Here is a 15474-nt window from a genome sequence, read left to right on the forward strand (position 1 = left end):
GAAACTACCATGAAAATCAAACATGATTTTTAAACCATGAAGTTGAAATAATGCAGATGGTTTGCTTGAATGTAAGCATATACCATCGGTGAACAACTTCGTAGCTCATGCTAAGTCTGTCGTTAAAGGTTTCTAAGTTATCAAATTTTTTTACATTTAAAATCAATTCGTCTATGGCATAAATGAATGGGATTCTTACTTACAGGACTAGACTGTTGCACAACTGGGATTTCAACCTGGCTAGTCTCTTATGTTGGCCAGCTAAATATTTAGCATTAAATGACTTTGCAAGATGCTAGCTAACAAATTAGAAATTAAAATGATACCAAGTTTGCTTAATTTTATATAAAGCACTAAAAACAGATAAAAATAACTTTCATGTGAAATTTTGCTTTCGTTACTCTTGAATGAACTTTTGCTGTTATCTTCCAAGGCTTTTTGAATTTTGTGATTGTTCTTTAAACAGTATTGATATGGCAACAGTTAAACAAATTAAGTTTCGGCATACCAGTTTCTGTGGAAACTCTTAAACCATGTGTGTTACAACTAGCCCTGCATTAGCTTATGTCCCGCACTTCCCTACTTTTTAATCCTTTTTGGAGCTTTACTGGTCACTCTCTGCTTTAATTGTATGAAAATATCAGCTTGGATGTACTTCTAAAGATCTTCTTTTGTGTGTTACATGGAGGAAAGTCATACAGAATGACATAAGGATCAGTAGATGATGACCGAATTTTCATTTTGGGATGAACTATCCATTAAAGATGCACATTTATGAAGTTAAACACAGAGACCAAAGCCTTGTAGATGTTCCCGAGGGAGATTCATTCTACATTTACTTCCATTTACAGCCTCTTCACTGTTATTGACTCAGATGTCAGGATCGGTAATGCTGAAAAGAGTTCCCATATCTCAATTTAAATGTAAGCTCCGGTCTGCAATCAAGTGGAAATTTATCTTGCAGTGACAGCACTAAAGTACTGTGTAAAGTGTGAACAATGCAGTCAATCAAATATTTACATAAAACCATTTACCCAGTTGACTAGTTGTTAATCTTTTAGATCAGTGTCTGGTATTATTTGGCTAATTTTCACAATATGAGATGAACGAAGGAATGCTAATTTGAAAGCTATTTTAAGAGGCAGTTCTTGTCAATAATGGTTGCATAATATTTGCTTGTGTGTAGGAGGGTCAGTCTGTGATCTTACACCTGCAAATACATTTGAAGGTGAATGTTACCTCAAGGTTTTTAAATAGCACGTTGAGTGTTTCTGTTTTGGTTGATGTTTTTAGTGGATTCTTGCATTTCAAGTTAACATTTTAGTGAGGAAACCATATATTTGATTTGAACACTACCTCATCACATTTATGAAAACAGCATGCAGACCTTGTTGAATTTTGTTCAACTGTGTTTATTTCCAAAAGGCACTCACTAAATTTAATGTAATGGTTGCACAAGATATACCTCGGACAGCAATTTACAACCATCTGCAGCCTGAAGTAGAGCTCAAACAAGGACATTTCAAACTCACAATAAGCATGTTTTGGTACAATCAATACCATAGCATGATAACATATTAGCACAATAGCATGCTTTTAGGGATCCATGTCTCTTAATTGTTTTGAGTGCTTTAAAAGATTTAAATATTTTTATGCTTTTTTTTTTCCATCACAAAATTGAGCCAGTCGCTGCATTCAATCTAGGCTATTGCAAATATAAGAGAGTCATTAACAATAGTTTTACAACAAGTGCTTTTGCTGTAGCTGTAAATGTTTCTATGTGTGCATTTATGTGTTGGTGGGAATGAGGTAATGATATGTCTCTCTGCATCAGGGAGATTTTGTTTTATACAGTCAGCAAGACAACAAACACAGAGAAAGCAGCATTTGGTTTCAACACAAACACGCATGTCGAATAGTCTGAGGCGAGTAGCACAAAACAACCATTATTTAGTAGTGTGTCAAAAGTCTAGTCCATAAATATTGTGGAAAGAAGAAGATGATATTCGAAAACCAAAGAAAGAAACTTTAAAAAGTGTAAAATGTAAAAAACATTGGGAGATCTGTCAATGTACAGTTGGAATTGTTTAAAAAATGTATACTGTTTTTCCTTGTCAAACTGTCGTTAACCCAAATCAGAAGTATGTTGTACATGTCTGCAAAGGTTGTCATTCATCCATGTAATTGTAGAGTGTCTAGCTAAAATAATTTAACCCCACAAGTTACTTAAAATGCTACCCTGGTCATGACGTCATTGTGACATAACATTGTGGAGAGGCTGCAATGGCGTGGAATCATCACCATCAGCCAACAAGGGACGCCATCAAGGGAGGACAACTATGAATTTAAGAGACAGCCTTGCAGACAACTAATGAAGTCAAGAGAATGAGCTCTATTTTTACATCTACGTTAGGCAGTGCTATGTGCTATGAACGAATGTCTTTTTATTTTCATAGGAGTGTCTGGGCAATGTGCAACTGGACATGGTTGGGAAGTTTGCGCTGTCTGTGGCTGTATATGCAAACAGTAGGTGCATTCACAAACATATATGGAATGTTGATGTAAATAAAGTGGCACAAAGCCTAATTTGCTATTTTTGTGAGAAATAAGCCATTCTACTTAAGAGGTTCCATGCATATAAAGAGTGTGTCATAGAGGTATACCTGATATCCACGAAGGATGTAGTTACTATGTTTCTGATTTAAGCTGGACAATTGTGAAAGTCTAATATATGTCCACGCGTCTCTCCTTTCTTCATGTTCATTGCTGAAAACTGCAGTTGCAATGGGCATTTTAATCTCAATTTTAAACTAATTTTATATAAGTAATTGTGGGAGGGCGGGGCCGGGTCGTGATTATACACACCCGGCCCCTTATCAGGCTAATTAAGCATCTGAGAGGGATAAAGGCCGATTGCGGGCGGTGGTGCGCGAGAGAGAGTCGTTTACGGACATGTCCGTCATGTGTGTGTATTGCCAAGCCGGTTCTCGCCTCCTCCTTTCCAACTACATTACACTAATCTTTTCATTTCGGTCTGAATCCTTTTCTTTCCAGTCATTAAAACGTTCAACTTGGCTACATTATGTATTATGCTCTACTAGACAATAGGTAGTGGATCCTGGATCCTCTCGATTTGTTAGGGCACCCAGCTGCAAGAACAAAAATTGGCATGTGTATTCAGCCCATTTACACAAACTACCAATGACTTATGTATGGGCTGTCTTCATATCTCGCTTTAACTTTCACCAACCATTTACACCTATACTTGGTGCATGCTTGAAGGAAAATACCAAAACTTCATTGCCATGCCCACTGACTTATAATATAATATATATTGCTTATAATGTATCATATAGTACTGCGCTTAAGATGTAGCGGTCATAAAACAGAGCCCAATGTCTAAAAATGGATAAATGGATCAATAACTTCAGTGGTTCCTAATTAAACTCTACTAGACAATCTAAGCTTTACATTACATTGTCCTTTCTACCTAATGGCTTTTCTTCCATCCCATTGTCCTAAACATTCAAATCAGGAAAACACTACCAAACAGCCTCAGATATTTAGTGAGAGTGCAGAAAGTTGTATGTCAGACATACCGTACAATTAAACATCTACAGTAGGACTACAAGCCCTGAGATTTCATAGGTTAACTTCATAAATCTGGATGGCATATTGATGTACTTTACTTGTGTTACAGGACAGTACAGCTCAGTGCAAATACATTGTGCCACCAATTTAACATATATTTTTCATCTTCAAAGAGTCCTATCATCTTTGATCTTGGGAAGTACAAGCCTCTGGGTAAGTTTATACATTTAGAATGGGTGTAAGTCTTGACAAAGATTGTTTTTGAAGCAGTTACATTTTCCGCCAAATGATCTTGAAGTACAGCACAAAGCCTGGCAGAAAGACCATCGAAATGGCAGCACTTTCAGTCACAGACCAAACAAACTGCCATTGTACCTCGCTAAAGTTTTCCAGTGTTACAACCATTATTATAATTCAGTGGCCTGAAGAAGTGAACCAGGTTTCTTCCAGTTGCTACTGTACCATATTACCGTTATCAAGTTATCAGGACACAGTGAACAGTTTAAATGAACATCAGAAATTGAGATTCTCAAATCTCAGCTCAGGGTAAGGGCTAAATAAGGCACATTCGGTATATGTTATTCTTTAAACTACTATTCCTGTGGGGATTTTCTTCTCTCTAGGGCTCCATCTGCAAATGGAAATCTTTGTCTTCTAGTTTTTTTATGGTTTCTTCTTCTTTGGTCTGTGGTGGTAGAGGCACGAATCCATTATGTTTATTGGGGCTCTCTACAAATAGAGGCAAGTTGGTCAGACTGGTGTTTACCTCCTTCTCGAGCTCCTCGTCTTCAAGAGCCTCTTCCTTCTCCTCATCCATTGTGGGATTATAACAACCTAAGGAATCTAAGGCTTTTCGACAGTCGTCTGGGATGTTCTTCCTCAACTCTTTGTTCTTATTCCGCTTGGTTAGTTTTGTGACAGAACCAAGGCGGTTGAAAATGTTCTCTTCAGAGTTCGCCTGGCTTGGGTCACTCTGTTGATGATCATTCTGCTCAACTCGTAGACGTAGGTTGTTGAGTTTTGTATCAATGCTCTCCTGGGAGGATGTCTTGAAATTGGTGGCATCCAGGCTATTGAAAGCGGCTCGACGCTCAGGGGACAACATGTCTAGAGAATGGGCACGTTGATCGAAACCTAATTGCCTGCGTTCCATGCTGCGAATAGTGGCGGCCCTCTGAAGTTTGTCGTGAACTTCCACACTGAGTCGACGCCTGGTCTCACGGAACTCTGCTCGAACGTTGGCCTTCCACTCAGCTGCGTGAGCCTTAATTTCACCCACCTTGAAAAGGATGACAACACTAAATTAACCTGGGTACTTTAGTTGTCCATGCAAATATTTGCTTGAATGTTTACCAATTTATCAAATGTGGTAGTAAAACTTTGTTGTTTTAAGGCAAAGGCAAAAGATAGTACTACACAGTTAAATGGAAATCTGGTCTAGACCATGATCTGTCCTGTGACAGACGGGTCTGTTTAAGTTTTAGTGTTGCTGCAGTTGTCTTTATAGGGTAGCATTTAATGATGACAAAGGTCTCACCTCCTCTTTTGTCTTTTTAGAAAGTACCCTCAGCCAGTCTCCAATCATGCTCAGAACTGCAGCAAAGTAAGCCAGTCCAACCAGGATCCAGAACCACACTAGGGGCCTGTACCATTTACGGTACTCTATTCTTCTATTGCCTCCTAGAAGAGATTTAAAAATTACACTTTCATTTCAGTGCTGGGAACATTTGATTTCCTTACAAGCACAATATTTTGAGTCATACATCACAACCTCTTGCCAAAGAAACCATGTAAGCTATTTTACTGAGAACAGCAATCAGGCCAGAAATCAGTTTCTGTCAATTCCTAGTGTCTAACTGCAGAAAAGTAGCAAAAATACAATAATATGCATTTATACGGACTGTGTCTAACTCAGGCAGTAAACGGAAACAAAATCTGTAATTAAATTAAATCAACAGCATAAGTAAATAATGTCTGTTCTTTTATCCATATCCTAATAAAGCAAACCAAAAGCCATTGAAACTGCTTCTTGACTGAGACAGCAACGGAGTAAATGTGATGTGGACCCATAGGGAAGACAAATCACAAATTAGATTTCTTTAATATCTCAGTTGTTTCTCCTAGACTGCAATGAGATTAAAACTGGAGAAATAGAGACTGTTTTTAATATTGAGTTTTTATTAGGCACGTCATAAAATATTGATATATTTATTATTGATTGACACATTATTTTATCGATACGTTTTTGAGGGACTGATATATTCAAATTAGTTGACATTTAAATTAGAATCCTAATTTGCATGCTTTCCAATTAATTTGGCCTGTTTAATGTTGTCTGGCATTGTGTTGGGAGACCACGAGAGGGTGATTTGACATTTACTGAAGCCAGTCTCAGGTAGGAGAAAGCACAGTCCAAATTGTGGATCTAGTTACACAAACATTACAAAGGTTTTTGTACTTCTTCAAGAATGAAAAAAGTGATGTTGATGAGTTTGCAGGTTAGTGTATGAAACTGGTGTTACTGCACAAACTGAATTATTAGAAATTATCATCCAATTGCTCTGTATGTAGCCTTGAATAGGTTTCATTCAAGCAGTCAAACCACAAAATGACATAAAGTACTTTAACTGAAAATACATTGAGTAAATTTACTCAATATATCATTCAGTGATGGCTAGACTAAATCATGTTTGTCCTTTGATAATGATTTGTGATGAATTTAATGGAAAACTTTTTTCCATCCATCCATTCATCCATCCATCTTCAACCGCTTATCCGAAGTCGGGTCGCGGGGGCAGCTGCTCCAGCAGGGGGCCCCAAACTTCCCTATCCCGAGCCACATTAACCAGCTCTGACTGGGGGACCCCGAGGCGTTCCCAGGCCAGTGTGGAGATGTAATCTCTCCACCTAGTCCTGGGTCTTCCCCGAGGTCTCCTCCCAGCTGGACATGCCTGAAACACCTCCCTAGGGAGGAGGCCAGGGGGCATCCTTACCAGATGCCCAAACCACCTCAACTGGCTCCTTTCGACGCAAAGGAGCAGAGGCTCTACTCCGAGCTCCTCACGGATGACTGAGCTCCTCACCCTATCTCTAAGGGAGAAGCCCGCCACCCTTCTGAGGAAGCCCATTTCGGCCGCCTGTACTCGCGACCTAGTTCTTTCGGTCATCACCCAGCCATCATGACCATATGGTCTATGGTCAAACTTTTTTCCATTAATTTAAAAATTAAAAAATGTAATGCAAGTTGAGCTCCTTGGCACTACAGAATGTCGGGCGGCCTCCAGAGATGGTGAGCGGTGATGGCAGTGTGTGTGTACCTTCACAGAAAATTATTGTTTTGAATTTAAGAATGAGCCATGTCATCCACCAGATGTGTCCGGTGTGTGACCATCTTTAATTTACCCTGCCACTCACACTTTACCAAAGTTATGTTGAGAAATACAGAACTGTGCAAAAGTCTTGCTTCAAGAAAATATGTTTCACAAAGGCATTTTTCTTAAGATGGTTATATATACCTTCAGCTTTAGGGTGTCAAAAGGAAATATAAATGTTAGACTCCTAAACATTACATTTGCAAATAGAAAGATTATAATAGAAGAACAGGGAGCCCTGCAACAGATGTCATGACCCCACAGATCATCGTGTCAGTCTGAAATTACATAAAGAGACAGAAGCAATTGAGACAGCCTAAATAGATAGAAGAACTGTGGCGAATTCTCCAAGAAGCTTTGAATATCCTATCTGCTAACAACCAAGAAAACTGTGTCCAGGTGTACCTAGGAAAATTGGTGCTGTTTAAAGGCAAAGGTGGTCACACCAAATATTGATTTAGCTTTTTTTATCTTTACTGGACTTTGTATGACATTAAGTGATAAATGAAAACTATTTATGGCATTATTTTTGAAGAAATCCTCACTATACAACATTTTACAACAAGTGCCTAAAACCTTTGCACAGTACTGTATGTTTGAAGAGAAAAGACTTTGTGCAATGACCAGTCCTATTAATATATGAAAAAAGACCAACACTGAGCACTTGATTAGGAACACCTGTATACCTATTTATTCATGCAATGGTCAAATCAGCCAATCGTGTGGCAGCAGCTCAATGCATAAAATCATACAGATACGGGTCAGGAGCTTCAGTTAATGTTCACATCCACCATTTGAATGGGGATATTTTTTTTTATCTCAGTGATTTTGACCTTGGCATGATAGATGGTGCCAGAAGGGCTGGTTTGAGTATTTCTGTAACTGCTGGGATTTTCATGCACAACAGTCTCTAGAGTTTACTCAGAATCGTGCCAAAAAACATCCAGTGAGCGGATGGAAAACCTTGTTGATAAGAGAGGTCAACGGAGAATGGTCAGACTGATTCAAGTTGACAGAAAGGCTACGGTAACTCAATTAACCACTTTGTACAATTGCAGCGAGCAGAATAGCATCTCAGAAAGCACAACTCATCGAACCTTGAGGCGAATGGGCTACAACAGCAGAAGACCATGTCTGGCACTTTATTAGGCACATAATGTTCCTAATAAAGTGCTCAGTCAGTGCTTGTAGATAATTATTGGGAAAATGTTCTGATTATTGTGATGTTGCGTGACAAAGGCATTGATATATTTTATTTATCTGAGACTAAATTCATACATATATTAAACATATCTGAGATGTTATATAAATCTCCATTGCTATAAAAGACAACATCTGAACAATTCATGTGTTGTCTGGAGAAGCATAGTTTTATAAATAAGACTGAATCATATTTATTTAAATGAAATTCTGTACCTACCTGCAACATAATCTCCAATGCCAACAGTAGTTAGGGTGATAACCACAAAATAAATAGCCTCTAGCCCAGTCCATTCTTCAATGTACATGAAGATAATGGCTGGTATGGTGACGAAGAGAATACAGCCAGCCAGGATGAACAGCAACGTGGAGGCCACTCGGATCTTGGTCTGGCTTATCTGATTGTGTTTGCGCTGAAAGGGGGTGAAATACAAAAGTATCAACATGAAAGATGAAGCAACATGGTAAAGAGCAATTATTAGTCACGCACACAGTATGACTTTGCTGCCAGCAGCGGCCACATGTGGTACGGGAAGACATTTCGTGACTTCTTGAAGGTGGCATGTGTTCATTAGCTCTCTGAAGAGCTCATTGATGATCTGAAGGAGACTGAGTAGCTTTAATGAAGTGTGATCTCAGCCCTTACTGCAGATGCCACTGCCACAGCATGTTGTGCCCTGCGGGTATCCAGGCCACAGTGCTGTTTATTTACAGGTCCAGCAGCTCTGTTGTGCAGGATCTGACCAACCTATCACAACCAAGTGCTGCATTATCCCTGCCTAATTGCTCCCAGGAAGTGGTGAAAAGAAATTACTTTGCAAACTGATAAACATAATAATAATAATAATAATAATTAATGTTATGTGAATGAAAACAAGGCTGTGAAGGATAGACATACAGTCAGTTCAATCGGTTGCTCTACTGTATACCTTGGTGTCAACTGATAAGTTAACACAACATTGACAAAAAAAATAAATAAAAACGCAAGACACAAAACAAAACCTGGTTCTATTCAATTATAAGTAAGATATTTGTACAACTGATTTCCCCAAAAATTGTGAACACTGTGGCTCTAGGGTGCTATCAAAACTCTTATTTGTTTGAGAATGCCTACCAGCCCCAGTGTATGTCTGTCCCTCGTAGCCTCAAATGTAATACACTCCACTTACCCTGAACATTTTCTCCACTTTTGCAATGCTCTTCACAAAAATTGTCCCCAGTTGATCACCAACACCAGCCAGCAGAAAGCCAAAGAGTGGGATGCCAAATATTGCATATAGGATACAGAAAATCTTCCCACCCTCTGTGCTTGGAGCAATATTGCCATACCCTTTAAAAAGACAAGAGATAAATTGGGATGGATTAGAGATAATATGTCAGGTTAAGCACTTTATAGGGGAGAGCAGGGCTACGTAGTTGTCACACGGTGAAGTTGTCACAAGGGCTATATCTCAGTAACTTTAAGATTTGGGGTGCAAATGTGTGTTTTCTTCAGCAGATGTATGTTGGTTTCAAACACCAAAACCTTAAATTAGAACAAGTTTTGTGAATTCTACCCTTCACGGTAAAGTTTCACTTTCATCATGATATTTTTGTTAGAATTTAGCTTTGGGTAAACAAACGAACATGTAAACCACACTGGCATACGTTAAGGCAAAGGTACTGAAAGGTTTAAATTAGGGCTGTCGATTTAACACGATAATAACGTGCGATTTAATTTTACAAAAAATAACACGTTAAAACAATTAACGCAATTAATCACAATGCTTTCCAGAGAAATTCCTGAGAAATGCAAGCTTTTAGTACCGCCTGTTTACTCCAGAGGGCAGTAAGTGAAATTTCAGCTGCGTGAGCAAAACATTAAACCTTCAGTGGACACTTTCTTTTCATTTGATATGGCGCTTTATAAACTTCATAAATATTTTGCACGCTGATAGCATGATGTACACAAACGTGGATTTTGGGATACTATTCCATGAAAAGTAAAAAAAACACAAAAAATAAAACATGTTAGTTATTTTGAATATCTTTCAACATTAACACATCTGTGGGTCATTTTGCTTCATTTTAATACACATTTTTTTATATTTTATTTTGCTATCACTGTACAATATGATTCTGTTCATTAACATTAGTAACTGCATTCCTATATTCAATGTGCATTTTTCACATAAAGAGTCAATGGGTTCATAAAAAACTGAAACATTTTGCTTTCATAGGCTTTATATGGAGTTAGGATGAAAATAAGGTGCATTTCGAACTTTTCTGAGACCTGTGCAGACAGACAGCACAATGGAGGTTAAGTCATTCACTAAATAGGGAGCAAGGGGACATCCTGTAGCTTTCTAAATCCGACCAGAAGTTCAGTTTCAGGTTGCAAATGAAATTTGGACCACTCAACGTATTTGGCAGACATGGGACAATCATAATCAGTACATAGATTCATCAATTATAATGTCTGACTTTATTTTAACATGGTTTAGCAGTGATTAGATGATGCTGGCCATTACTTTGAATCAGAACTATGTATTCAGCTTCACAGAAAATCAGCTGTAATGTCTGTAACGTCTCAAAAACATGAATAACCAACACTCCTGGAAACATAAACAATTTGATGAAACAAATTCTATAGCATGGTATTATTTAAAATGCAATATTAAAACATAGTCCCACATATGTGGACATCAATTTTTAGGAAAAAATATTTGCTATATAATCTTTTTATGTATTCATTTTTTTAGCTTGTTCATTATGTTTTACTAGTTACAAATCAAATAGGGAAATGGAAAATGCACACAGTAGTCATGCTCAGGTCTCAGAAGGTTAAAGAGAGTGGTAGATTTTGTTTTGGTGGTTATGATGGTAGAGACATGTTTCCTTATAACTACCCAATTTTCAAAGGAAACCTACAACACTGGTTTGGTGGCACGTTCCATTGTGACAACCTGCCCCACACAGTGTGACAATTTACCACACTATTTGGGGATGTTGTCACAAAAACAGTAAAAGGTATGTGGTTATACAGAAAAGTGTGACAAAAAAAAGAAATAGCCCTGGTCTTGCCTAATCTATGTGACAACTGGAAAATGTAAAGCACAGAAAATCTACAATGTAAAATCTACTAAATACAATCTGTACTAACTGGTACTCAAGACAAACGACACTCAACGAGTGCACTAATTAGTCATTCACTCGAAGATCTATTATACATGTATCTATTAATTCAGAAAATTCTGATGCTTATTAGGATATTCCCAGAAAGGGAGACTTTTTTAGGATTAGTTCCTGTAGCTCAACTGGAGTTATCAACTCAAGGTCATGGGTTTGATTCACAGGGAATGCATTAACTGATAAATTATATACATTGGAAACACTGCAAGTTGCTTCAGATAAAAGGATCTACCAAATGCCCAGATCCAAATGTAATACATTTTGATGCAGACTGCAGAGATTAGATATTCTTTGTATGAGTCATAAACCTCTTTCTTTTTACCATGCTGGCTATAAATGCAGAATAACTCATAATGTGTCAGTTAATTTTAGTGCTCTGCTGCCAGAAAAACTCTGCTGGTTTACTGTGTAGAGATGGTAAAGCACCTCATATGGAGAACTTACATGGTTCAGAATGTGTCTACCAAGCAGAGGTGGGTAGTAATGCACTACATTTACTCCCTTACATTTACTTGAGTATCTTTTTGGAATAAAATGTACTTTACTTTTTTACATTTACTTTGTTACAATGGGCAGCAATCCTGTTGTTACATTACTGGATTTAATTTTATTTCATGTGTAATTTATTGAGAGATTATTGAATGGGACTTTTACGACAGAGGAAGTTCAGCTTCGCATGCTGTCACAGACTGTCATTCATGCAGAGTCATTCACTGCTGCAGCATCAAGCTCTTCAAAGTGAAACACTTTCTTCGCTCTACACAAAGAATAAAGAATAATTTCGTCATGCAATGCCTTAATTTAACACCATGTCAAGTGGATATTTCAAGATTAAGATTGCAGCTCCAATTTAAGGCAGCACTCTGAGGTAAATCTTGGCTCTAATGGATAACACAGGATAAGACATGGTGATGGTCAAATTCAGGGTGATTCTGTAAATATGGGCTCTTGTTACGTCAAATTCTAAGTGTACATTTTTTAATCTGCTGCACTATGTGTGCTTTGTCCCGCATCCTACACGATATAAGCAGTATTTATGCTTTTTATATTAGAAAATATCACAGCTACTTCAGGCTGATTATCTGTATAAATCCATGTAAACATATAAGTTAAGTGTAAATTCCTTTTGCTCTGCCAATCGTGTAATTGCAAGATGTGCGGGTACGAGGCAATCGTATGGAAAACAGTGTGTTGCGTGACCGGACTGGGGTTGGTGCCCTACGCAGGCTGCATACTCTGCGTTTAGGGAGAGGTGTTCAACTAATGATTTAAATTCTTTTGACACTGAAAACTGTAGCTGCACTGATTTAACAAGCTATGATATAGCAAAAGTAGGCATTAATAAAACATGATATTGCTTTGGTTTATATTTCAGCATTATATATAATGTCCCTGTGGGACATTGTTCAAGTTTTCTCCATAATAATTACTAGAAATTATTCCAAACCTTTCTTCTTATTGACAAATTCATCCAGATCTGACAAGAGACCTTAAACAAAAGCCTCATCATTTACTCACCCTCATGCCAGATGTGTATGACTTTCTTTCATTTGCGGAATACCAATGAATATTTTTAGAAGAATGTCTCAGCTCTTTTGATCCATATAATGCAAGAGAATAGGTGCCAACATTTTAAAGCTAAAAAAAATCACATAAATCAGCATAAAAGTAATCCATAAGACTTCAGTGGTTAAATCAATATCTTCAGAAGCAATGTGATAGGTGTGGATAAGAAACAGATCACTTTCACATTCTTCTTCTTGTGTTTTTGGTGATTCACATTCTTCTCTGCATATCACACCCTGCTGGGCTGGGAGAAGAACCTATCATATCACTTCTGAAGATATGGATTAAACTATTGGAGTCATATGGATTACTTTTATGATTCCTTTTTGTGCTTTTTTGAGGATCACAATTTTGGCACCCACTAACAGCATTGCACTGACCTACAGAGCTGAAATAATCTTCTAAAAATTCAAATGTTTTGTTCTGCAGAAGAAAGGAAGTCATACATATCTGGGATGGCATGAGGGTGAGTAAATTATGAGAGAATTTTCATTTATGGGTGTGCTACCCCTTTAAAGTGATAGCTCAGCCATAATTTTAAATTTAGTAATCATTTTCCTACCCCATTGTTGTTCCAAACCCATATATATATTTGAAAGTAAATTGTGACCAAGGCTAACATTCTGTCTAAAATCTCCTTATTGTTTTGCATGGAAGAAAGAAAATCATAAGGGTTTGGAACAACATGATGATCGATGATGTTTAAATTTCCATTAATAATAATAATAATAATAAAAAGAAGAATTCTGTAATACAGTACATGTTAAATGTGTCTTATGTAATGGAATGTAGGGAGTTAACCTCCATTATGTAATTTGTGAAAGTAACAAGTTACTCACAACTTGAGTACTCTTTTAATTAAATACTTTCATAATCTTACTCAATTAAACATTTACATTAGCACTTTTACTTCTACTTGAGTAATATTTTTTTTTTTAAAGTGATTGTACTTTTACTTGAGTACAGTTTTTGGTTACTCTACCCAACTCTGCTACTGAGAGCATGCTCAAAGGTTTGCAACTGAGGTGTAAAAATTTTATCTCGTTTATGCCTTTGTCCATTGCCTCCTGGATGGCTGAGCCAATGTGAAATGACATTGAGAGTTGTGTCAGCATTTAGCCACTAACCTGTATTGCACAACAGCTCCAGTGAAATGTTCAGTAAGAATGCAAGTGAATAAACATTGCCTCCCTTTGAATTCCTGACGTTATGTATTTAAAAAAAAATACACATATTTGGTGTGCTATAAGCTTTACGACTTTCTCTTTTTTTCCTCAATTTCTTTTATCTCCTTGAGAAAGATCATAAATTGTAGTATGGATGTTCACAAGAAAATCGATAAATTGTTCAGAAAGCATCACTAGTTTAATTTTGTGTGACAGATGAAGCAGGTGCAGTTTCAGACATAACATTTAAATTGAGTCAAGAAAAAAAAAAATGTAATCGATTGGTGGTTATGGGGTCTGGTTTATTGACTGAAAGTGTGATTATAAATTCATAACACAAAAAAACTTTAATGTGGTTTGAAGTCTTGTACTTAACGAGTACCTGTCCGAGTTTATAACACTATAAGTAGTGTACTCATATACAGTATAAGTAATGTCTTTGATAAAGTGGGAACATGCTTAGTTTGCTTATAGGGAGGACCAGCACTGCAGTTTGTAATGTATGCTTATGGGTGCAATAGGCTACCTATTGTTGTGATGACAGTTCCAGCAAAGAAGAAAGAACTTCCTAAGTCCCAGTGACTGGAGTTGTATGATGTGTCTCCGATAGGACTCACTCCAGCATTTACTGCATCTACAGAGTGCTGGAAAGAGATAAGACTGAAGTTCGGAAAATTTGCATGAGTAGAAAACCATTCAAATGATTCATAATGCATTTCAGAGACCAATTGTTTCATCTGGTAATGAAAATCAAAATTGCTATCAAGCCAGAATGAACAGCAATGGATTTTAACTCTAAAATGCTATGAATGCAATTTCAAGAAGAAATAATCAAGTGTTTACTATGTGATCAGGGCAAAACAATTTAAACCCTTTAAAGCTATAATGTGCAATTTCTGCAGTATCAACAAAAGAATTGCAAAAATAATACAGGTTTCCATATATTTTTGAACCATCAACCATAAGTCAAACAAACAGATAGTCCCACCCCAAACTCACTCCATTGGTTGAGCCAAAATTCCAACCTGGTCTCATAGATTCATGCTTCTATATCTATATTTTAGCTAAATGATTTGTACTTCTATCAGGAAGACTCGCAGACTTTAGTGAAATTGAAGATGACATTTATTTGATGAATATAAAACAGAAAATAATGTCTCTCTTTGGTGTAGTCTGGCGGTCCAAAGTTTTAGTACTCGGAACTGTCATATCCTGCCGGAGATAAGAGGCAGGGGCGAGGAGCCTACCCCCGTGCAGGACGGGACTCAACTGGTGGTGGTGGAGGTTGCCACGTTAGCACCCTGAAACAGCAATGTGATAGATTGTAAGCAGACTTATAAAGCAATGGCTTACATGTGATTGGCTGGGAATTACCCAGCTAATGGTGCGATGATGTACAGCTGCTAGTC

At 37.4% G+C, this 15474-nt stretch overlaps 1 protein-coding gene across 1 annotated transcript in view; it reads right to left on the bottom strand.

The window, feature by feature from the left end:
• Positions 1 to 1441: 1441 nt before the first annotated feature.
• The window catches only part of kcnk10a (potassium channel, subfamily K, member 10a), a 28682-nt gene continuing 14649 nt past the window's right edge, over positions 1442 to 15474 (bottom strand). Inside the window, exons 3-7 of the mRNA XM_052096242.1 lie at positions 14592 to 14709; positions 9332 to 9492; positions 8383 to 8575; positions 5129 to 5271; positions 1442 to 4870 (exon numbers count right to left, since the gene is read on the bottom strand). Of these exons, the coding sequence (XP_051952202.1) occupies positions 4211 to 4870; positions 5129 to 5271; positions 8383 to 8575; positions 9332 to 9492; positions 14592 to 14709 (1275 nt within the window). The 3' untranslated portion in view covers positions 1442 to 4210. The remainder of the gene's footprint in view (positions 4871 to 5128; positions 5272 to 8382; positions 8576 to 9331; positions 9493 to 14591; positions 14710 to 15474) is intronic.

Source organism: Xyrauchen texanus, chromosome 28, assembly GCF_025860055.1.
Source record: "Xyrauchen texanus isolate HMW12.3.18 chromosome 28, RBS_HiC_50CHRs, whole genome shotgun sequence".
NCBI lineage: Eukaryota > Metazoa > Chordata > Actinopteri > Cypriniformes > Catostomidae > Xyrauchen > Xyrauchen texanus.